This window comes from Chiroxiphia lanceolata, chromosome 15 (genome assembly GCF_009829145.1).
Source record: "Chiroxiphia lanceolata isolate bChiLan1 chromosome 15, bChiLan1.pri, whole genome shotgun sequence".
Taxonomy (NCBI): domain Eukaryota; kingdom Metazoa; phylum Chordata; class Aves; order Passeriformes; family Pipridae; genus Chiroxiphia; species Chiroxiphia lanceolata.
Genome location: NC_045651.1, coordinates 7,705,137 through 7,722,064, shown reverse-complemented (window position 1 = coordinate 7,722,064; position 16,928 = coordinate 7,705,137). Strand labels below are relative to the sequence as shown.

The 16,928-nt window shown below is 46.5% G+C and overlaps 1 protein-coding gene across 1 annotated transcript; it reads right to left on the bottom strand.

Moving 5' to 3' along the window:
* Positions 1-9,523: 9,523 nt before the first annotated feature.
* YIPF5 (Yip1 domain family member 5) lies at positions 9,524-16,423 on the bottom strand. Its single transcript, XM_032703248.1, has 6 exons — positions 16,314-16,423; positions 15,955-16,063; positions 14,589-14,761; positions 13,165-13,310; positions 11,429-11,610; positions 9,524-10,589 (listed from the first exon to the last, which is right to left on the bottom strand). Exons 2-6 carry the CDS (start codon positions 16,053-16,055, stop codon positions 10,427-10,429), a joined length of 765 nt encoding a protein of 254 aa, XP_032559139.1. The 5' UTR covers positions 16,056-16,063; positions 16,314-16,423; the 3' UTR covers positions 9,524-10,426.
* Between the last annotated feature and the right edge of the window lie 505 nt (positions 16,424-16,928).

Below are 16,928 nucleotides of genomic sequence, written 5' to 3'. Positions count from 1 at the left end.
CAGCACCAACCACCTGTTTTCTGGGCTCAGTATCTTCTGCATAGCACCCAAGGAGCCCCCCTCTCACACACCCCAACACCCCCCAGGCAGCTCCAGCTCCCCAGAGAAGCCCTTACCTGCATCCAGCACCCTCCCTGCGAGCAGAGTGACCCTTGGAGGAAAAACCAGAACCACCCCCGTAGCTGCATTGATAAGCTGGGCTGGGTGGGTGGGGCACACCAGGATGGATGGGGAACACCTGTGTGGATGGGAATACTCGGGTAAATGGGGAACACCTGTGTGGATGGGAACATTTGAGTAGATGGGGAACACCTGTGTAGACAGAATTACAGAATGGCTTGGGTTAGAAGAGATCTGAAAGATCATCTTGGTTCCACTTCCTGCCACAGGCAGGGACACCTTCCACTAGCCCAGGTTGCTCATGGGGCACACCTGAGTGGGTGGGGCTCACCTGACTTGTCAGGTCAAGCAGATGGTCGTTGTAGGTCCCTTCTAACTGCAATATTCTATTCTATTCCATGCCATGTCGTGCCATTTCATTCCTCCATGTGGATGGACACACCTGTAGCCCTTCTGCCCTATTTACACAGACACTCTGCCCAGACCTGCAGTCTGGCAGGGATCAGGATGCTCCATGCTGCCCCAGGGCAGAGCTCTGTGACAGGTAGAGCAGTGCCTGTGTTGGCTGGAGGCTCATGGCAGTAGTTCGTTCAGGTGCTGAGCAGGTGTGACTGGAGCAGGCAGTGATGGGTTTCCTTGCTGCCATCCTGCCCCAGATCCCAGGGCCTCACCCCCCCATTTTCCCTGCTATGATTGCATGTGACCTTTAGAATATATATTTTTGCTAGTAAATAGTGTTGTTGCTGTGGCCACAATGACCCAAGACTAAGGGAGGAGGAGAGACGAGTCCTCCCTGTGGTGCCGATTGCACACGGCTGGGGATTGAGGGGCTTGTTAAAATTTGCCCCAGAGAGCTCCAGGGGTACAGAGGAGGAGGGAGCACAGAGAAGAGGGGTGAACAGAGTGGTATCCTGCTCACTGTGCTTTGCTCCTCATCCAGTGACAGCAGGAGGGTTGGATTGGGGCTGCTGCTGTCAGGCTTGGGCAGCCCCAGGGCCCCTGGCAGTGGGCAGAGCCTCTTCAGGGTTAGTCCTGTATAGAAGCTCTTTATTGCTTCAAAACATGTTTTATCTGAAATGTATTTCTTCTGCTTAAACAGGACTTTGTTTCCCAGGAGCTACCTGGTCACCAGGTCACTGAAAGAAGGGAGCTGTGGCTGTTGGACCCAACTCAGCCCAATGATTACTAAACACAGGTTTTAAACATTTTCAAATATTTATTCTCCTCTGTATTCCTTTTTTTTTTTTTTCCCCCAACAAAATGACAGTATTATTTTCAAACAAAATAAACCAGAGGCAGTGCCAGCGGTTGAACCCTCCTGGATGCTTCTTCTCTTTTGGATCTGTGTGGAAAAGCTCTGCCAACAGCAGCTCCTCACCTGGTCCTGCAGAGACGGACATGCTCAAACCAGTGCAGGGCTGGGGAAAGCACGTTCTGTATTTGAGCAGCTGAAGGGCTTTAATGGAAACCAGGGAAAAGAGTTTTAAGTACAGAAAATACTGATCCTCTCCAAAATTATTTGCTCTGCTTGAAAGCTAACACTCTGCTTTTAGTCTGGTTTTATATGTCTCTTGGACTTGAGTTATGGCACAATAATTATGGCCAGAGGCAATGAAGAAGTGTTATTTCTTTACAAAGAAGATGGAGAAATTCAGTTAAAAATAGATTATAAGGCAGCACTGTCAGGCACAGGCATTTTCCTGCTCCTCTGGATTTCTGTTTTCCATCGACCAAGGAGGAATTTGCTCACAAAACATAAGAAATTTTTATATTACTCAGCATAATTAAGTGTAACTGGTTAAATTACTGTGGAGGTCACTAGAACAGCCAGTAACTTTTCCCTGCTCAGGGAAGTGGCAGTTGGCCAAAAATCATTGTCCTCTCCACCCCTTTTTGGTTTTTTTAGTATTGTTGCACAGGATTTGGAGCTTCTGTCGGGGAGGATGAGGAGCCAAGTGCACACACCCCTCATGTGCCCTAGGGCTGCACTCCAGTGTGAGGCAGGGTTTGTGGCAAGATCAGACCCCAGTGACGCACTGGGTTCTTGTAGGATCTGGAGCCATCACTGAACTTTAGTCAACAGGGAAAAGAGCATGGAAACAGTAAATGCTGACCATCTCCTTTGAGGAAAAAATCGAGTTTTCCTTAAAAATGCAAGCCCTGCCTCAGGTAGAAACTTTGGGTAATTCACGGATCAAGGGGAGATTTCTTTCCTTATGCTCTACCATTTTGTTAAATACATCTGAAATATACCACTAGTGAATATTCTTAAAATAGAATCACAGCTTTGGCTCTGTTTGCTGGGCCGTGCTGTCACCCAGCACTGCTGTGGAGGAGGCTCTAGCTTGTTGCTCGCACACCTTCTTGTCCCCTCCTGCAGCATTCATGGCCCTGCCATAAGTCTGACACCAGGGAACTGACTTCAGCTGAAAATTAACCTGATGAAGTTAAACCAGACCCAGTCATTAGCAGGAGCAACTCCCTGGTCCAGTTCCTCTGTCCAACTCCCTGAGCCCCTGCTCTGGCACCCACCGGCAGCGCTGGCACTGCCCGGAAGAAGGGACCCAGCAGCCTCCGAGCAGATCCCACCTCGGAGCACACATTACAGAAACGGTTGGAACAGGCCGATTGGAATACACGGATTGCCATCTAGTGGCATCTAAAAATGGTCGTTCAGAAGTTCTGTCACTCCAGTTTTGGTGACAGGGGATGCTGAGTCTCAGTGTTCCTGCAAAGCTGCTCTGAGCTGGTCCAATCGTTCCTGCCCCCCCCCAACTTGTAGTAGTGCACCCCCACTGCAATCAACAGTTTGGGGATGAAGTTATATTTGCTCTTCTTTCTTCATTTATTAATTCCATATTCTAAATTTTCAGAATATTTTTGCTAGAAGTATGGCCAAAGAGTGACTCTGGGAAGAAGGTACGTTGTTGGTGATACTTCTCCTGGGTGACAGACAGATTCAAGGTCAGGGATGCTCTGCCTGTGCCCACATTTTGCACCAGGAAGTTTAGGGAAACCCCAGTGGCCTTGTCCAAACCCTCACACACGTTCCCAGCGTGCAGGGATCTGCAGGACATGGAATGCTCAGGCAGCCAGCTTGGACTCAGCAGTGCCACTGGGTTCAGGCCCTGCTGCCCCCCTTCAGTTTGGTGTGGAGCACGAGGGTCCTGCTCATTCCCACCTGCCAGGTGCCACTGAAGGTGCCACCGTGCCCAGGTCTGTCCATGTGCTCCACCTGAGCCAGCCTCACCCACCAGCTCCTCGTGTCCCCCCTCCTGCCCCCAGAGGGATCCATCTCAGAAGTGACCAAGGTCTCATGGGTGTCTCTGAGTCACCCAGGCTACCCCTTTTCTGTGGGAGGGGGTGACTCATCTGACATTATGGCTCTATAAGATAAGGAAAGGGCCTTCTGGAGCCAATTTATTTCCACTGCCTGTAAAGCCTAGGATGAGTTACTCATCTATCTACATCTGCACGACAGATCTGTGCCTAATCAGGAGAATCCCACGGTAGATGTGTTGAAATAAAGGCTGAAAACAGTGAGCAGTATCAAGAACCACAGTAATATAAATACAGCAGTCAAAAATAGCTTCTTGGTTCAGAGAATGATGCAGATAAGCTCCTGAAAGTGGGATTAATGAGTAAAAAGTAAAGATACACTTTGGTTCTGATTTTGTTTTCCCAGGAGAACTGGGGGCCCAGGCTGGGGTTTTGCTTAGTGACCTCCCAATGAACATTCCACTTCTCTGTGTCTCAATTTCTCCCTCTGTGATATAGATATGATGATAATTAACCAACATCTTTGTAAACTGGATTGGCTGAAACTGGCAAAAAGGGAAAAGGCATTTTATAGTAGGAGAAAAGCAGAGTAGAACTGCACTCCATGAAGCTTTCCTGGCTTTCTAAGCCTCTTCAAGTGTCAAGGATCATGGGTGACCCTTGTGCTCCAAGGCCAAGATGTGTCAGCTACAGCCCATGAACAACAGAGACTTGATGAGAAAAGAGCTGCAAGGGCCAAGCTGGGTAAAAACATCAGAGGTTTGGGTTGGATGTGCCTGGTCCAAGCCTGCTGTGTATTGCACAAGCCACTGCAGCAAGTTAATTACAGAATCACAGAATGATTTGGGTTGGAAGGAACTTAAAGTCATCTAGTTCCAACTCCCCTGCCATGGGCAGGGACATCTTCCACTCAACCAGGTTGCTCCAAGCCCCATTCAACCTGGCCTTGGATGCTTCCAGGGATGGAGCAGCCACAGTTTCAACCTGTGCAGGGCCTCACCACTCTCACAGTAATATCTAACCTAAACCTACTCTCTTTCAGTTTAAAACCGTTCCCCCTTGTCCTGTCAGTACATGCTCTTGTAAAAAGTTGTGAGGAATATCAGCTTCAGCTGGTGAGGGGCTGGGGCTGGGACCTGGTGGAGTTGGCCAGGCAGTGGGTCATGGGCAGCCCCCCCGGCTGGCGTCCAGCTCCAGGACCTGGTGACGAGGTGGGAGTGATGGCTGAAGAAGTCTGCAGTGGGGAATGTCTGTGCACAAAGGGGCTGGAGATGCTGGATAAGCACAGGCCAGGGCTGTTTGTGCTGCCAGAGATCCTTGGGAGGAACCTGCAGCATTCCTGCCCCTCACAGCACATCCCTGACCAGCGCACTCCCCATGATCAGAGCACGGCCCTACGGCTCCCTGAGATGGCTCCTGTATCCATCAGAGGGTGTATGAAGAACAAAACAGGACCATGGCAACCAGACTAACAGAGCTGGGTGGGATCTAAACACCGAGCCCATATACATCAGAACAGAGCGAGTTGTTTGGGGGATCACACTGCAGGTTTCCATGGAAAAAGCTCCCATAGAACAGCCTTCCAGACAAATTACTCTGTGAACTGAGGAGAGGTTTCAGAGCTTCAGCTTGATGTTTTTGATGAGTGTTATCTGGCTGCTGCCAGTGCTTTACGAGTCCAAAATTTAACTTTGCTGTCTTTTCTCCAGGGTCCAGAATTGTGCTTGTACTTGCTTTGAAAATAACGAAGGAACAAGAAAGGGTCTCTGTGGTTATTCAATCACCTGCTCAACAATCCAGTGCGAAAACAGTGAAACAAATGTGCTGAGGTAGAAGAGAGAGAACTGAGAAAAAACCCTTGCTGCTTCCCGACAGGAGACTTGCTCTGCAGTGTGGGTGACCTGCGCAGCTCCCCTGGGTCCTGGGATTGTTGAGGGCTCCCCCAGATCCCCTGCACCAGCCCTGGCTCTGCCAACATCCAGACGCACCTGGGAGCATCCCAGGGCTGCATCCCATGCACCATGGCCAGGGTTGCATCCCACACATCACTCCGGCCTGACATCGTGCAGGGTTTGGGATCCTGACAGGGAGGGCAGTGCAGGGCAAGGAGCTTTTAGGTTAGAATTCACTCATTAGCCATGACCACATTCACTGTGTACACTGGGATGATTTATTTACATAGAGAAAAGCCAAGAAGATCCTCCTGACTGAACAGTGCTCCTGACTCTGAAACAACTTCAGAGGTATGGACAGATATTTCCTCTCTCTTCCTGCGTTTTCCAGGATCAGCTGTTAAATTTACCACCACCTCATGCTGACCTCATGCTGAGGCTCCAAGAACTTTTGTGGCTTTATTTCCTCCTGGCATCCTCTAAACATATCACTGTGTATTTTCAATAAAACTTAGGAGAAGTGAGGGGTGGGATACAATCCCATTCCTTCCCTGCAGGCGTTGGAGTGATCGGCAATAGCCTGGCACAGCTCCCCACATCCTCCCGCCCTGCCAGGGAGTTGGAGCCTTTAATGGAAGCACTGACTGGGTGGGAAAAACTGTCCCAAGCTAATATGTAGACAGGAGGATCATTTTCAAAATTAGGCTCTACTTTCAGGTCTGAAACCAAACTAAGAATAGATTTGAGGCAGAATGAGTCCTTTCAAGCTCAATTACAGCTCAGGCAGAACATAACGATCATTAGCACACGAGTGAAAATCTCTTGATTGCTTCAAATTTATTCCGAATTAACGGTGGTGGGAAGGAGGGAAGAATTAATCCAATGATGTGGGCTTGGATCAATCAATCATTTGTAATTACGATATTCTCTTCTGTCAATATTCACACTGGAAATTTAATTCTGAGGCTGTATCCAGCAATGACAGGGAAATTGCCAGGGATGAAGGATTGAAATGAGGAGGAGAGGCCTGTACAATTAAAAAACAACAAAACCCCACACACAAACCTTGCAATTTAAAGCAGATAATGTTATTTAAACATTAAATAAATGAACAGAAATAAAGTACCCATGGTGTCAGAATTGTCATCCTGACTGTGTAAACATGTGAATACATCAGTGCGTTCAGATCGAAGACACTGAAATCAAGTTCATGTGAAACATCTGTGTCTTTCCAAGCTGTTACTGACATATAAACCTGTGAATTCCCAACCTCCAGATCAAACCCACTATGGCATCATTGTCAAGTACATCTAGTTCAGAGAGAAGGATTTAGATTATAAGAATTCCAGGAGAATATAAAATGTCCAGAGAAATCATTAAAGCAAAGTTCAATTAATCATCTGTACCCAGGGTATTCTTTTACCACATAAGATTATATTCACAGATCCCTTTTCCTTGTTTGGCTTTTCGGGACAATACAACAGCTGCAGCTTTATTCAAGTGAAATGTAATCAAATGATTTATTAATTTCTCATGAATTGCCTAATCCAAAAGCTCCCAAAGCCACCATTTTGCATGTACTTAAAGACTGAAGTATACCCAAAATATCCAGTGGTGAATTTGTATGTCTGAAAGGCATTGAGAAGGTTAAAATGCAGAGGGCTATTTTTATAATACTCCAGTCTGATTACTGCAGCTCCTCTCTGAATAACCTCTCAATGGTGATGACAGTACGTGAGGCCATCAAGGAAAATTTTAATGCATCTTCTTCTAGTAAAGATGGTGAAGGAATATGAGGCCTGTGGTGAGGTAAAAGGAAGAGCAGTAAGTGATCAGGAAACAGCACTGCAAACGACTAACAAGAGTTTCTATGAAGATATTTGAACAAAAACTAAAAGTACCTTCTCCCAGGCAACAAGTGACAGGTGGAGAGGAAATGGCCTCAAGCTGTGCCAGGAGAGGTTCAAGTTGGACATGAGAAAGAATTTCTTCATGGAAAGGGTTGTCAGGCACTGGAAGGGGCTGCCCAGGGAGATGGTGGAGTCCCCATCCCTGGAGGTGTTCAAGGAACAACTGGACGTGGCACTCAGTGCTGTGGTCTGGTTGACAAGGTGGGAATGGGTCATAGGTGGACTTTGTGATCTTGGCGATCCTTTCCAGCCTAAATGATTCTGTGACTCTGGGATGAGGTTCACTGTAGCACATCAGGAGTCCTGCAGGCCCACCCAGTGGAAAAGCAGGAAACAGCAAGCCCTGGTTTAAGGTAATAATAAAAATGTCAAGAGACAATACTGAGTGGAAGAAGTGACGCTGGTATTTCATCTGAAAACCAGGTAAGAATCCTGACAAGAAGAGTTGTGGGGGAGTTCAGATTTGGAAAATAAATTAAAAAAAAAAAAGTCCTACTATGAAAGGCAGATGTGGGAGCACAGAGCTACAGTATCCAATCCTGACATTCTACAGGATAGGAAGATTGAATCATCTGAAATGTAACTAAAATTGAAGCAAGAACTAGGACAAAACTTCATTACAGAGAATCAATGGGATTGATTTTGGAAAGGCAATAAGCAGTCAATGCAATCACATTAATTAATGTACCAGAAATGTGGGATATTTAATACAACCAGTCTAGACATAACGCTGTGCTTTTTTCAAGTCCTCCATGAATTCAAGTGTTGGACCCTCTGTTCCCATGTGCCTCTCTCTGCCCCCAAGAGACCACTTAGAAACCCCCTGCTAAATTCTGTACTGAGGAACACAAAACACTCCTGAAAGCTCCCACTGCTGGAGTAGAATGTGCAGTATCCTCCACTGCTGACTTTGTGAGCATCTAAATCTAAATAAAGCCTTTCTCCCGTGGTCTCTCCAAACCCAGCAGCTGCATTGCCAGGGCTACACTGAGACAAGATAATTTTACTTTTTTCCTGTGCACTGAATCTTACTTGTTCTGTGGTGAAAGAAGATATTTCTAACAGTTCAACAATCAGGTGATCACCCTGGAAGGTATCTATGTAATCACTGCAAGCTTCAAGACCCACTGGAATATGCAGGGTAGGCTAAATTAGCTGCTTCCTAAAATACAATACTGGAATATTAGAACCTGATGTGCTCAAAGTATGGGAGCTTTTCTATGTACTAGAGCCACTGTGTGTTTAATTAGTTCTCATTAGTAATCACTGCAGTTTATTTGCACAGACACAGGACATGGTGCTCCATCGTGTTCTTGACTAAAAGAACGTGGTGCCCCAGGGCAGGGGAGATCTGTCCCAGAGACATTAGAACTACAGAGTAAAATATTTTGCTCAATAAAATCCACTCACCACATTTATTTAGGATGATAATTCATAATAGCATATCAAAGGAGAAAGTAATCTGGGCTCTTGAATTCATTTCTGGAAGGCAATTGCAGGGTTTTGTGTGTCTGTGAGCTTCAAAATTCACTGTCCCAGCACACAGTGAAGTCAAAATGGTTTGTTCATCAGTGTGGGGTCCTTGAAGGCTTAACACTCAAGAGACACTTCCCACAGCTTCGAGGGACACAAGCAGAAGCTGCCTCTGGCCAGCAAAGGACCTGGGCAGTAACTTCCAGTGGCACCAGGAAGATATTTCAAGGAGAATGTACAGAACTAAGGGAAAACAAACAAAAGTGTGTGCTGAGCCTTTGGAATGATTCATTCCTTTGTCACTGGGATGAAAGCTTCCCCTGAAGATGGATTCCAAGTGGAGTCTTACCAGAAAGTGATAACAGAGCACAGCTGAGTTGATTCAACTCTGGAATAGCTTATTCCATGGGTAGGACAAAGGGACACCAGAGTGACACCTGAATCACTGCAGTGACATCAAATCCCTCAGGTTAAATTGCTGAAATAATGGGAGTTGTAATCCAGCACTTTGCCAGAGTTTTTTCATTTCCAGGTTGGGGGCATGGAATTACTACATATGTAAATAACCTCCCCTTTATAAAAATAAAACATGTCTGTAGCCTGCTCCTGCTTATTTTACAAATTACCAAGTGCTTCTGTGAAGAAAAACCACTTTCCCACTTGTCACACTTGTAAGAATTCTTGTGATTAACACTGCAAACCAGGTTATACTTCTCATTAACTATTTGTGACTGAAGCAAATACCAAATTCACTCATGGAATTCAATTTTAATTGTGATTTTGCTTTGATATGGAAGTTTCTATTTTAGTAACTGAACATTAAAAAAGAAAGATTAGGAAGATCAAAGACCTTTTTCAAAATTTAAGGAAAATTTAATCAATATGCCTTAAATTATTTTACAGTAACTACAATACTGACAAGCATTAACGTTTTCAAAATGGTGTTTTCCTTGGAAGTACTGCAAAAGAGATTCCTCTTCATCTACCAGTATGTGCACCATGAAGGAAAGAACCTCTGTCGAAGTCCTCTTCAGAAATCCATGTTAACATAAAGCTACTCAGACACCCAAATGTGGTCATGTTTCAAGTGTGACAGAATTACAGATCCCTTTCACTTTTAAGCATCTGTTTTCTAATTCATAATTTAAGTATCTTAAATCCTGAAATACTCTCACAGCAAATGAACAAATAATTGAGACCAAAGAGCTTAAGAGTATATTGGTTAAGATATAGGAAACAGTCTAATTCCTTTTGTTCATTTGTGCATTTTGTTTTTGGTAAGAGGGGTCAGGAAACAGGTTCCTCATTACTGCAGATTTATACAGAGTCCCCCAAACCCATGGCAGCTCCATTAACAGTTTTGGATAAAAATCTACCAATTTATAACCTTTGTAACCCTTCTCCCTCCCCTAAAAAACAAAACAAAACAAACAAACAAAAATCACAACCCTCAAATAAACAACCAAAAGTTACTTTTTCTAAAGATCTAGGAATGGGAAAGAAATCACAGGAACTTGATAAGCATGAACACGTATTAAAGCTCTGGGCACCCCAGGTCATTGAAAACAGTATTCAAAGTCCTAAAAAAGTGGACACGAGACGTTTTTCCATTGTTCCAGGTGATTCAAACTGGTCTAAGTTTCATGATAGCAACACGAGACAGTTGTTTGCAGCTGTTTCTGGTCCAATTCCAAGTTCCAAGTTGGGATTTTCCTTTTGGCCCACCAGAGTCCCCCAGTCTGGACAGTCTGTTCAAAACACCGAAATGAGGGCGAAGACTCCGTACAGCAACGCGCAGGGATAGGCTACGAGGAGCTGCTGTCCTTCCATGGCTAAGGCAGAGATAAAGATCTTGGAAGCAGAAAAACTGCACCAGCCAATAATTCCAGCCGTGAGAATAATCCCCATCATCCCCCTGGAAAGGTGAAAAAAGAATTCATGTAAGCCATGTGTATACACACTTAACAGGAGGCACACCTGGACTCATCCGACACCTTGTACAGATTCTATGATGAATTTTAGCTTTTATGTTTGACATTAAATGAAATAGACCCATTAAAAGCACTGGTACAGCACTGGCACAGGTTGCCCAGAGAGGTTGTGGATTGCTCATCCCTGGAAGTGTCCAAAGCCAAGCTGGACAGGGCTTGGAGCAACCTGGGATAGTGGAAGGAGTCCCCGCCCATGGCAGGGGGGTAGGACTGGATGAGCTTTAAGGTCCCTTCCAAACTAAACCAGTCTGTGATTCTGAAACTCCAGAACAGTATTAGTCAACTACAACAGCATAAACCCCCCTCAAAATTAACTCTGTGCATATGAAACATAAAAGCAGTGAGTGAACTAATTCTGGCAAGCTGTTTCTTTTCAGTCCCTAATTTCATAGTTATGAGGAACCACACTCATTTTCTTCTGTTTGTAAAATTCTAATTTGCATCTTAAATAATATTTACTTTTAGACTTTACAGGTACTGAGATCTGTCAGATTCAGAGCTGGCTGAAAACAAACCTGAGATTGTTCTTGGAGTCTATTTAAAAGCTGTCAATTGACTTTGAGATAAAACCAGTATTCACTCACCTTTCCCCCAGTAAATACTTGAAAACTGTTGATAATTATGTTTTTACACTTACTAAAAAAACCTGTCATATTCAAATTACACAAAGCTTTATCACTGCATATGAAAATTCCTTTCAATAACTTCCTTCATCATCTCGGGAGAGGAATCTATTATCAAATTATAGAATATAAGTACTTACTGTAGTGAAAATACAATTGCAAAAGAGGAGAGCAGGATCATGGGAAGCAGGCAGTATCCCAGGACACTGGCCACGCAGCCAAAGGAGACCCCAGTCATGCTCATCAGGTTCAGGAGACAAAACATCCCTACACAGCCGATTGCACTGATCCCGTACACGTAACCGAACTGGATTTTCCCAGCCTGGAAGCCAAGCAGAGGGATGTGTGCTAGTTATGGGAGGGATAAAAATCTATCCACCTCCACAGGGATAAGGAAAGGATGGTTACAGGTATCTTCATTCCCCTTTACCCCCACCCTCACATCCCACAGGCAGTTCCTCCCCCACCTGAGCCCCAGGGCACCTGCACACTCCAGCCACCCAGGAGGCTGGAATTTCTCCTGACTCTGCAGATCTTAATGAACAGATTTTTATCAGACTGTTATTCTCTGATCTCAGCCTATGAACTCTTCAGGTTTAATCAATAACTGCTCATGCAGACTGATTACTTGCAATAATAATCTTTACAGAACAAGTACATAAAGAACAACAAACTGTAATTGAGGAACTTTTTAACAAATCCAGAGCTGAAGTCCTTTAATTTGTGACAGACTGCACAAAGTTATGGCACAAGGTAAATTATAAAAAATTCCCAGGAACAGCTGAAGCTGAGCTGCAAAGACTGGGTATGAACTCAGGATTAACTCAGATAGATTTTAAAAAGTCAAAAATCAAACTTTGCTTGATAACAAGCATGCAGAAAGCACATCTGGATTATTTCAGTGTATCTTATTTCATCACCTGGTTTTCCTAGGCCAAAATTGCTGGTTCCCTGCCCCAAGGTACACCCAACAGGACACGGGGCCAGGTAGCTCCCAGGGTGCAGCTTCCAGGGTGTCCACCCTAAAGGTACTTAAAACCCCACTCTCCTCTTCCTCAAGCACTGCAGGAAACAATCACACTTGCTGCGACCTGTGCCACGCTCAGCTCACTTCCTTTCACTTCATTCCATGGATTTTTTTTAAGAAAGCACACAGGAGAAACCAACAATTTCTTAGGAAAAGAAATTTCAAACATATCTATTATAAACACGTTCATTAATTTGACTGACCTAGTTTCCATAAATAAAGGTTACTTATTGAAGTAGGTTTGAAGTCCCCTTGGTACCAAAACGTGTTCTAACTGTCACAGCAACGTGAAATTTTAGGCAGAAATGAAAAGCAGTGCCTGAGGCATTCAAAGATAAAAACTGATTAAAAACCCTGAAGCTTTCAATGCCAAGGAACACTGTTTGCTACTACTCTGTCATCTCATCATTGACACTTGTGAGGCATTAAAGCACAATCTTATTCCAATTAAGCTCAATTAAAAAAACCCACCAGGCCTCACCACTGACTGACCTATTCAGCAGAATAAATGAATGTGCAAGCAGGTTTGTTTCAGAAGTGCTTTACCAGAGTGACTTGACACTGAAAGTCACACTTCATGTGTCAGTACTTATTGATTCCATTGGTGTGTGAGGCCCCAGTGCCTTTTCCATATAGCTACAAATTTTTGTCCTGTGCAGGGCCAGGAGTTGGACTTTGATGACCTTTGGGGGTCCTTTCCAACTCAGGATGCTCTAAGAAATCCTTGGCCAGGACGTGCTTTTTTGGCCTCCATGTCAAGAAGTCACTTCCAATAAACCCACAGGTAACATGGCTCTTTTCCCAGTGTTTCCAAGAACAAACAGCCACATTTTGCAGGCAGTGTCTCACCAGCAGTAACGTGGCTCCAAAAGCCAGGCAGAAGACCATGGGTCCGGCCAAATCCGTCTCGTTCATGATGCTCCCGTCGGCCACTTTCAGGGGGTGCAGCACCGTCAGTGTCTTCTGCCAGATGTGGTCAAAATTGATCCCCAGTTCTACAAATGAAAAGAATGATGCACACTGATTTCACTGCTCCCCTTCCTGTCGCCCCATTTGCTCGACTCTTAAGTTTTCCCTGCCTCTCCACTTTTATGTGTCCAGAGCCACCCAATGGGGAGCAGAGAATTGACTGATCCCATCTTTCCTTGTGTTGCCTTCACACATTCCTGGTCTCAAACGCTGGGAAGTGCCCAGGTGGTTTCTGAAGGACCAGGTAGGAGCATAAACAGTGTTTTGGGGCAGCCTAGAGGTTCCTTCAGCCTAGTTCCCTGTTGTGCACCAAAAGCAGGTGCACCAAAGCTATCAGCACAGACCATGCAGCTTCCCCAGGTCTCCAACAACTGCTGCCTCAAGGATTTCTAATTCAAAGGAGCTTCTCTACAGTTAATTATCCCTGGGGGATTTCCCTTTCACAAACCAGCCAGTGAGCCCACTAAAAACCCCTCACCCCTTGGAGCAGTGTCTAGTGACAAGAATTTTCCCAGCTCTGTCCAGCTGGGTTTGATTTCCAGTTTCCCTCCATCCAGTCTGCCCAGAGCTGTGCCTCAAACCCAAGTTCAGATGCAGTTACATCTTGCCCACTGCTCTGGGAAGCACCTACATAAGTCAAATACTAATTTGAATATTAATAAAAAATAAATTAAAAAAAATAACTTAAAATAAGCCCAGAGGGTGGAAGGTATCGTGACTGGGTACAGGTGGCAGGTGTGACAGACATCTGCCTCTCTACCCAGCAACAATAAGAGTTTATTCAGTTGTTTGGAACTGAAAAATAATGGATATAAGCTGGAAACTGATTTCATCAATCCAGTCAGTAAATGAACATCTGCTCTGGCACTCTGCACAGGCTGTATTCTACACAGGCATTTCTGCAGTGTTTAGCATTCCTTGCTGGCAATGAAACATTCCAGTTCTAACCAAGAATAAACTGAAAGTTCCTGCAGCCGTTTATTTTAGCAAAACTGGGCAGTTACAAGTATTATTTGCAACAACAGAACTATAAAGGGTTTTTTCATGCAGTCAGGTTTTCCAGTTAATTGATTAAATCTGCCACAGAGCAGCTGGTGTGAAGCAATAAAGCACAAATTGAAAACTGCAGAAGTTCACACAAGAACAGGTATTTCATATACCAAAATACAGGTTAAAAAAAAAAAAAATCAATGAGAATTTCAAATCCACTCAGCACTTTCAACAGCAGGGAATCCACACAATGCTACCAACTTATCCCCAAACTAGGAATAGTTTTGGATTTGGGCCATAACATAAAGTTATACCTTCTAACAGTGGCGGCTCATCCTCAAAATTACTTCCATAAAAAGACTGTGCTGAAGTAGGAGTGTAGGTCTGTGTTGGCTGGTAGATCTGCCCCGTGTAGGGCTGCTGCTGCTGCATCATGTCGGGAGGGACAAACCCGCCCTGCTGAGGGTACTCGTAGCCTCCATAGTGCCTGCAAAGCACAACACCTCGTTAGGACACACACAGAGCTGCATTGGAGACACCTCCTGCTAAGGCAAAGCTTATTTCAGCAAATAAACCACAGCAAATCCCTCATTCTTTCTTAAAAGCCCCATTAGATGGTCCTGTACTCAGATTCTTTATGAAAAAGCCCAATCAAATAAATCCTCTGCCCTAAACAAACTCCTGAGTTATTCTGATCATTCCCAAGTCTGACCACAGAGGTTTCAGTAAACATCTCCAAAATATTTAACTGTGGAAATATAAAGAAAAAAATTTAGAACTCCTTGTCATTTCTCTCCTTCTGTTAGCAGAGTTCAGTCTCAGCACTGTAACCCTGTTCAGGTCACAAACAGGCACTGACCTGCTCCATCCATCATAGGGAAGTGGCCAAACTGCTCAGTCCAAGGCTGGATATTCACACAGGGCTCCCAGGATCTCCCCTGACCCAGGAACACCCACCACGCTTCCCTGCTGTAGCCTGGGAATCACCATGACATTGCTGGCTCATTTGTGTGACACTAATTTTTAGTCCCCAAGTGCAGAAGGACTTGCAGAAGAACACCATTTTTTTTCCCAAGGAGATGTAGGTTACTCAGATAATTAAGATTACTCATATAGCCTTTCTTTCAGTCTTCTAGTACTTGCTCTAAAATGCAGCAGGCAGAGAATCAAACAGAAAACTTATATGTCCTTTTACACACTGTGAGTTAAGCTCTTCATCAAACAGAGCAACAGGGATTCATTTACAGGGAACAGCAGTTGGCTGAAATGCCAATCCTTTGCCAAATACACACACTGTCCCAGAAGCATCCTAAGGGAGCCTACAGGAGAGGTGGAGAGAGACTTTGGACAAGGGCCCAGAGTGACACGACAAGGGGGAATGGCTTCCCACTGACAGAGAGCAGGGTTAGATGGGACACTGGGAAGAAGTTCTTCGCTCTGAAGGTTGGTGACGGGATGCGATGGAATTCCCAGAAAAGCCGTGTCTGCCCCATTCCTGAAAGTGTCCAAGGGCAGGCTGGATGGGGCTTGGAGCAACCTGGGATAGTGGAAAGTGTCTCTGCCCATGGCAGGGTGTGGAAATGGATGACTTTAATGTTCCTCCCAACCAACCTCATCCATGACCCTACGAGGCCGAGGGGCGCCGGGGGTGCACAGACACACAGCACACGCAGGACTTACTTGCTGTACTGCCGGCCGCTGTAGTCGTAGGGCTGCGACTGGTCCTCGATGCTGTAGCTGGTCTGGAAGAACTCGGTGTTGAAGCCGTCGAACCCGGACATCGCCACCTCTGCAAGGGAACAGCGAGGCGGGTCCAGAACCCTCCCCAGGCCGGGGCCGGGCCCGCTCTGCCCGCTGCCTCCTGCGCCGCTCGGCCCCCGCCGCGGCCCCCAGCCCTCCAGCCCTCCCTTCCTCGGGCCGCGCGCTGCCCCAGCGCCTCGGCCGCCGCTCCGCCCCACCCCCGCGGTGGCCCCGTGCCGTCTCCGCCCTGCGGTGCCCCCGGCCCAGCCCACTTCGGTCCGGTCGAGTCCCGGACGCACCCGCGGCCCCGGCCCGGCCCCGCTCCCGCCGCGGCCCCTGCGACGTGTCACGGCCGCGACACCGCTTCCGGGACAGGGCGGGCCGCTCCGCGCATGCGCACCATGGGGCCCCGTCCACGGGTCCTGGCCCCGCCCACTAACTGGCCCCGCCCACAGCCCCTCCCCGCCCTGGCCCCGCCTCACGCCCCACGGGGCGGTGGTGCAATGGCGGCGGGAGGGCGCGGGATACTGGCGAGAGGGAGTCGGGATGCGGCCGGGGGTCGGTGTCCTCCGGCCCGGTCCGTGGGACGCCTCGGCTCCTCCCGCCGGGCTGTGGGATGTGGCAGGCGGGCGGTGGCGGAGCCCCCGCGCAGGAGGAGCTGCAGGCATTCCCTGCCTGCATCGTTAGAGCCGAGGCTGCAAAACGCAGTCACTTCTCGCCGTTGTTTTGCCTCAAATCGAAAGAAAGGAGAAACATTCCCCTTTAAATACACTTGAGGAATAAAGTTGTGTCTACGTTTCACTGGGCGCTAAAGCATCAGCAGTTAGAACCTCCCTTTAATGGAGTGCCTGATGCTGGGCACGGAGCGAGATCCCAGAATCCCGGAATCACTGAGGTTGGAAATGACCTCCCTG

Bases quoted from the DNA above. Each gene is read 5' to 3' on its own strand.
- YIPF5 (XM_032703248.1), bottom strand. From the start codon at position 16,055: ATGTCCGGGTTCGACGGCTTCAACACCGAGTTCTTCCAGACCAGCTAC. The intron at 13,311-14,588 runs GTATAACTTTAT...TTTCATTTGTAG, and splicing joins TGAGCCGCCACTGTTAGAAG to AACTGGGGATCAATTTTGAC. The intron at 11,611-13,164 runs GTGAGACACTGC...CTTGGCTTCCAG, and splicing joins TTGGAGCCACGTTACTGCTG to GCTGGGAAAATCCAGTTCGG.